General features: G+C 36.3%; 1 protein-coding gene across 1 annotated transcript in view; it reads right to left on the bottom strand.

The window, feature by feature from the left end:
• The window catches only part of Il6st (interleukin 6 signal transducer), a 55,997-nt gene that overhangs the window by 28,486 nt on the left and 19,678 nt on the right, over positions 1-7,833 (bottom strand). Inside the window, exons 5-7 of the mRNA XM_008840382.3 lie at positions 3,564-3,730; positions 2,713-2,867; positions 689-848 (exon numbers count right to left, since the gene is read on the bottom strand). Coding sequence (XP_008838604.1) covers positions 689-848; positions 2,713-2,867; positions 3,564-3,730 — 482 coding nt within the window. The remainder of the gene's footprint in view (positions 1-688; positions 849-2,712; positions 2,868-3,563; positions 3,731-7,833) is intronic.

The raw sequence follows: 7,833 nt of genomic DNA, 5'->3' as shown, positions 1-7,833 counted from the left end.
TTAGGAAAAAGTGATGGGGAGGGGAGTGGACAAGGATTTGATCAAAACACCTTATATGCATGTATGAAATTCTCAATAAATTTTAAGTTAAAAAAAAGAGATCAGTAATGTTAGTCTTTGTGGAGAGACTCTTATTTTAGACTCTATATACCATTTTTGTGCTTTTATATTCTATAGTATGTGTATGTCTATGTGTATAATATAATCTATAATGATAAAAGGAAAATGAAAGCATGCCAATCTAAATCCCCAGTCAGTCCTTTTCCAGGGCCTTATCAAATGCTCATAGAAAAAAAAAATGCAGAAAATGTATAGCACAAAATTCCTTTGATAGGGCTTAAGGTATATTTTTTTAGACTGTGATTTTAATGAGTCAGGATATAATTCTCTAGTTATGGGAATCTTGGAACCAATCTCCTTAAACAAAATGTTCTGAACTCACCAAAAGTTAAGGGAATGGTTTTATAATGACATCTAAGTTACCCTTTCATGATACTTTGAGTATCAAATAGATTTATACTACCAATAATGCATGTTATTTTATATCCTGATATCCTTAAAAATGGAGGAATAAAACATTACAGTTGAGCAAACGACCACAATGGATGCAACAGTATCTTTTCATCAGGCAACACAATTCACAGCTACAGTCCACTAGCTTTATCTCTTCATAGACTTATTTACTTACTATCTTCATATGTGATCCCATGTGCTTCTTCACTCCAGTCACTCCAGAAGCCCTTGTTATCCTCCTTCATACAGCGAATCCTGAATACATATTCTGTAAAAGGTTTAAGGTCCTGAATAGTGAATGAAGATCGGGTAGCCACGGTATCTTCAGGAGGGACCTGAAAATAAAACAAATTGAGCAACAACAATAGCAAAAATAAACCCCAATATATAAAAAAGTCTTCTAAATTGTATACAGTGTCTGTAGCCATCTTGAGCTACATAGCAAGTAGCAACTTCCAGGCCAGGCTGGCCTTTTAGGGACCTATAGGGCTATTAGGTACTACCTAATCAAATGAGCCAACCAATCAACCAAAGAAAAACATACAAAGAAAGACAAAACAAAGCAATAAAATGAACAACAACAAAATTCAAGGAGAGCTTAGTAAATGGATATGGGCAAGAGTACAGGGGACCCCTAGTGGTTAGTACTCTGGGGAATTGTACTGTTACTAACTATGCCCCAAGGGAAAAGCAACTTATCAGAAACCAAAAGAAGAGTTAGAGAGGGCTGCCTCCATAGGCACAAGTTTAGGCTGAGAAACAGCCTACTTACTCCACAGAAGTAGGAAAATAAACGTGCTGCTCTCAATTCTATCCCTCTTTTCCCACCAGGCCCCCTCCATCCATTAAGTCTCAGGAAGTTAGATGGAATGGAAACCCACAATGAAATCCATACAGGGCAGCATGCGTGACAAGAATAGTGTGGAGAAGGAAAGAGTGTTGCTCTGGTAGGCACAAGGAAGATATTCAGCCCCATCAAGAAAATAAAAGCTAGGGCAGGCAAGATGGTGCAGAGGGTAAAGGCAATTGCCACCATGTCTGACGACTTGAACTGGATCCCCAGAACCCTACATACGTTGTGCCATTAATGCATTCACACACAAAGTAAATAAATGTAAAAACCAAAACCAAACCAAACAAAAAACTAAAGAAAGAAAAGGGAAAAAAAAGAAAACCAAAAACTAGCCTAGCAGATAAGCTTGTCTCTGTGGGGGTGGGGGATAGGGAGGTGGATTAAATATATACAACTCTTTCTGAGACTTCAATGGTGGATACAAAATAGAGGTTAAGTTCATTGGGTTTTTTTTTTAACTATTGAATTAAGAGTCTATGATATTAAAATACATTTTGAAGAACTTTAGGTATCTATCTTCTCTGTACAATAAAAATCATTAGCCCAATTTTGTTTTGTTGCTTTTCCTGATTGTATTCTTTGTCCTTAAGAGGAGTGGAGGATAGCAGTAGCAGGGTATGGGCTCAATATCCCTATAGGCTCATTATTGCAACCAGGGCAGTAAAATGAATGAATGAACTAATCAATGAATAAAAGCAAAAGCATGCTATTAGTGATATATGGAATTGGAAAAAAACAAAAAACAAACCAAAAAAAAAAAAACAGCAGGCAGCTCAGTGCTAAGAGTGAGAGCCTTTTAAAAAGCTCCAAGTATTTTCTTTGCCAACAGCATTAGCTTTGGGTATGCTATCCCTTCCCTTTTCAGTTTTACAAATTTCCCACCAATCTTTTACCATGTTAGGGGTTGGCAAGCTTGCTAGAAAGGGCTAGAGAATAAGTATCTTGGGCTGGGAACACAGAGTCTGTCACAATTATTCAACTCTTCTACTATAGGCCCCAAATAGACAATAAATGTGTTTCAATAAAATTTCATTTATAAAAGCAGGTGGCAGGCTTCAGCCAACTGCCACAAAGCTAGCCTGGGAACTGTGATGGGTCATCCCCTGCTTGACCATCTCTATCATCCCTTCTTGCAGTCCTTTCACATTCCATCAAAATTGCTCTTCCCTATTGCTCTGAATTACTTCCTGGTTTCATGTAAAGGTTACTTTGTTTTTAAATCTGCATGTCTGTCAAATGAAATGTTCCACATAATCAGAAACTTAAGACGTTCAGAAAATGGTTGAGATTTTGTCATTAGCGTGTTCAAGAAACACTATTTGAATAAGCAGTAACTTTCAATGTACCTGGCTCCAAGTTGAGGCATCTTTGGTCCTATATTGAATGTTGTATTTCAGTCTTATAACATTCTTAATACTTGGATTGATCCATGTTAACTTTAATATAGTGGACATTTCCTCTGAGGTATTCACTGTTAAATTACGTGGTGGGTTGGGCTTCACTGAAGAATAAAATAAGTCCTAATGTTGATCATATTTTACTTTTACAATTTCATATGCAAAGTCAAACAAACTATAAATTTCTTTATAAATATTATTCTTACCAAATGAAATAATTTCTCTAAAAATTGATGTTACACTATATAATGGAAAAGATTCTAAAATCCTTTATTAAAATCTTTAATAAAGATGTTTCCTTTTTCTTCCTTATCTGTTTAATACATTTGTTAATTTTCAGATTCAGCAAAAAACAATGAAATAGTTATGATAAATTACATTTTAAAAAAGAAAATGAAAATGGAACAAAAAAGTACACTGAGACTGCAATGGTATAAGATGTTTGAGAGCTGGATAAACACCAAAAGATTGCAAAGAGAGCCAAGCCTGGTGGTGGAGGAAGGAGGACCAGGAGTTCAAGGCCAGCCTCAGCTACATAGCCAGTTTAAAGCCAGCTGGGGCTACACAGATCTTGTCTCAAAAACAAAACAACACAAAACAAACAATGATAAAACACTCAAGATACAAAGTGAAAACAGCTCTTAGTATGGTGGGATAACAGCTATTTTTCTGTTTCCAAATTATATTTAATAATATTGAAAAGAGACTGTAAAAATCATGATACCATTTGTACAATACTTTAAAAAAAGTCTGAAATATAATTTACAAGCTACTAAGTACAAATTCAGGCTTATAGGTACCTCTATCCACAGGATCGAAATTGATATGCTCTGAGGTCACCTTGCCAAGAGCATTTGCCGCTTCTACCCAGACTTCAATGTTGACAAAATAGACAGGAGGGTAGTTGACAAGGCATAAGGTGGGGGTGCCACGTTTTGTAACACAATCATCAAATTTCTCTGTTGCCCTAAACACAAAATTGAAGAACCAGTCATTAAAAATAGATTTGAAAATATTAAGGTGATAAAAGTTACTGGAAGAGGATTAGATGTGACTCAGATTGTTGCAGTAAACTTCACAATGAACTGTCGATCACCAAAGGCCAAAACCATTTCTTTAAAACTGAGCTTGGTTTACACCTACAAAACTATTTCCAAGTTTTTAATCTGAGAGTTCTGCAGTTTAGAATTTTATGTCTATCCTACTGACTCTTCTCTAAAGATTATTTATTTCCCTGTGATCCTAGTATAGTGGACTTACCTTATCCATAGAGGCATGTTTCAGAATCCCCAGTAGATGTCTCAAACTTTGGGTAACGCCAAAACCTATGTACATTTTGGTTTTTACCTATATGTACAGACCTACAGTGGCATTTAATTTATAAACTGAGCACAACAGATGAACAACTATAATACACTATAATGAAAATGAATGTGGTCTCTCCCAAAACACTGTACTGTACTCACCTGTCTTGACATGCTTTAAGAAGAACACAACGCCTACAAAATGATCTGAGGTGAGATGAATGACGTTGGCACCATGAGACAGTGTTGAGCTACTACTAATCTGACAATAACTCAGAAAGAGGATTATGTTTCAGGTGATCCTAGATTAACCATGATGACACTTGCAGGTGTTGTCCATGGTTGGTGATCCTTGATAGTTGAAAGTGTTTGCTGAAACCTTCTGGAAGAACACTGTAATCAGAACTTGTTTCTTTTTTAATTCACCACAGGGTTTCTAGAAAGGCTGTCACCCTTCAGTGATCACAAAGGTGCCTCTAGTACTGTATTTCTCTAAGGACTGTATTTCATATTTCTTTATTATCTGTGCAATTCAAAACACTCTGGAAAATCTCTAAGTTCTCAAACTTATGCCCTGTGAGGTATAAAATTACAAATTTCTATAAACCACTGCTGGTTCTGTTTCAGTTTCTTCTTCTGTAGATGACTCAAACTGGACCATTCTTCCTGAGTACTTCTCAATGGCTGTCAATGCTGTTCCACTTCATCAAACACGTTGGCAAATCATTCTTGATTGACTTTTTCTTTTTAATTTTATTTTATGTGTATGTGTGTACTGCCTGCATGTAGGTAAGTGTACCTATGTCCTGCAATGCCTGCAGAGGACAGAAGAGGCTGTTGAATTCCCTGGAACTAGAGTTATGGACAGTTGTTAGCTGCCATGTGGGTGCTGGGATTCAAACCTGGGTCTTCTGCAAGAACAGTCTTGACTGACTTGTTTTACCATGTGAATGATTCTCCTGTCTTCCTTGTGAGTATTTTTAAATCATTCACAGTCTCACTCTATAAATTTTCCAGCAGACATTTACAGCTTCTAGTTTTAACTGATCATTGCAACTTTGATGAACATTATTGCCCCAGCAATGGTAAATCATCTTCAGCACCTTGTATGTACCAATTAGGGTCTGCATTAGTTGCTGATTAAATGCAATCAATACAGTTGGCATATGTGGCCTTGACAAGTCAGATGATCAAGTGACTGAGTCAATGAGGTAAAATGCTACTTAATAGTTTTATTTTCATAGCAGATTCAAATAATTAGATGCACTATCTACTATTAGTAGGATTTTAAATTCCAACATTTCTTCCAAGGACTTTCCACTTCTGGGATGAAACACGGAGGGAATCACCCCATAAATAAAATGGCTGTCATCTCCACATTCTGATTATGCTACCAGAACACAGGCAGGAACTATGTGGGTTCTTCACTCTGTATACCAGACCAAATCATATGTCCTGAAACTGTGGCCACATAGTACCAGAGTTAATCTGTCCTATGTTTTATACCCTGGTGTCACCTCTCACCTTAATGACTATGTTCAATTGGACATCTTCTAGACAGTATCCCTTCTCAATGAACTTCTGTTGGAAATGTAACAGTAGCTTCTTCACTGGCACACAGGTTCTGCAGTATATTTATGTTTCAGTTCCAAACCACTCCTAAATGTGTGATATCATCCCATACTTGTAGTAAATGGCTTGATGTCACTTGCCTTATGGGATCGCTTGCTCACATCTCCTTGCAGGCCCAGTGCTTCCTGGTGCAAGACCTTCCTATCATTTGGAGCAGGATTTCTGTCCATTTCGTTCAGCCACAAATGTAATGTCTTTCTATCTTAACTAAGTGCTTATCATAGACTGCAGTGCTAACTTGCAATTTAAGGTGTAAAACTAACACAAATTTCTTTTTCTTCTTCATAATATCAAAGAGGGAAAATTTTTCCTTACTGTAAATCTCATATAGTAAGTATAGCATATGATCCCCCCGCCCTCCTTATTCAAGAACGTCCTGTTTTTCACTTAAAGAAAACACTGTGTAGCTTCTCTTTGGCTTATACAAATTGTTATGCTTTGGGGGCCATCATTAAGTAAAATAAGTGTTTCTTTTTTAAAGACAAGCACTGTGTTATCACTAATAGCCAATTTAATAACCAAGGTAACTAATAGGTAATAAGCATGTGGCATATGACAGCATGGATACACAGGAAAAAGGGATGACCTTGAGTCCTCAGTAGGATGGAGGGGACAGCGCCAGATTTTACCAAGCTGATCAGAAGGGTAATTTAAACTTGGGAATTATTTCTGGAGTTATTCATTTAATATTTTTAGATTGAAATCACAGATAAAGGGGGACAGCTCTGAAGTTTTTCTCCTTGATACAGAATTCTTACAATATCAGCAATGTCTTTCTCTAATCATAGGATATTAGAAAGTGATAGGAAATTAGGGATAAGTTCTAACAAGTCAGAAAATTTCTTCAGTCTTCATAGTCAAACCCATGGTGTCATGTTCTGATTTCTATTATCACAGAAGTTTCGATTTAACTATTCATATGTGCATGTAGCTATGCCTCAGTTTAAAATATTCATATAAAATAAGCATTCCTAAAAAACTGAAGGATAAAGCAAACTCAGGAATGGATAACCTCTAGGGGAAGGAAGGAAATAAAGCAGAAGAGATAAAGATAGAACCTACCTAGACTTCTCTAATTACAAAGATTTGATTTGGGAGAATAATTTATTATTTCACATAACTATGTGTATATATATATACATGTCCATGAATGTATATATATGGATACACATGCACATGAACACATGTCACATGTCAGAGGATGACCTCAGGCATCATGCTTTTTTTTTTTTTTGAGTCAGGGTATCCAACTGGCCTGGTATTCACTGCAGCTTAGAACTGGATGACCACTGAGCCCCAGATATCCATCTGTCTCTGCCTTTCCAGCGCTGGGATTATAAGCCTGTGTTACCATGTCTGGCTTTAAAAAATTTTTAATTCTAGTTCTAGAAACTGAATTCAAGTTCTTGTGTTTGTAAGGCAAGCACTTTACTGAATGAGCTACCCCCAAGCTTAATTTATGTAACTATTAAGAAAAATTTCTAAAAAAAATGCAAATAAAGCATGAACTTATATACTGAGTTTGTGGTATATAAGGAATGATTTCAAACACTTTTTTAAAGTTTTTTTAAATTTATATTTGTGTATCTGTTACAGAGGTGGTGTTGGATCCCCTGGAGCTAAAGTAATAGGTGGCTGTGAGCCACCCAATATGGGTGCTGGGAATTGATGTGGGGTCTTCTGGAAGAGCAGCAAGCACTTTAAATTGCTGAGCCAGCTCTTAAGTCACAATCTCGGACATTTAAAAACAATAATTTGATTACACATACTTGTGGAAAAAAGCAATTGTAAAATTGCTTTTAGAAATCTTATCACTGGTGCTAATACTGGAATTGTTACTTTGCAGTTGTGTTTATTGTGGGAAGCAGTGAAAATGTATGTCAGTGTTATTGGAAACCAGCATTTGCAAAGCACAGGAAAGGAGAAGTAGCTGTTAGATGGACTGAACAGGACAAAAAAACTACAGCCCCCTTTTAAAGTGATAATATCAACCTGAGCTCAAGATGCACTTCATCTTTGTATGATGTTTTTTATCTTAAACCACAAATATTTCCTAGCTCTTTCCACTGGGAAAAAAAAAAAAAAAAAAAAAAAAAAAACCAAAAAAAAAAACCCAGGGGCAGGTGTCTCCCAC

This window comes from Nannospalax galili, unplaced genomic scaffold (assembly GCF_000622305.1).
Source record: "Nannospalax galili isolate Female #2095 unplaced genomic scaffold, S.galili_v1.0 scaffold339, whole genome shotgun sequence".
In the NCBI taxonomy this organism is placed as follows: Eukaryota; Metazoa; Chordata; class Mammalia; order Rodentia; family Spalacidae; genus Nannospalax; species Nannospalax galili.
This window is presented reverse-complemented; position numbering and strand designations above follow the sequence as displayed.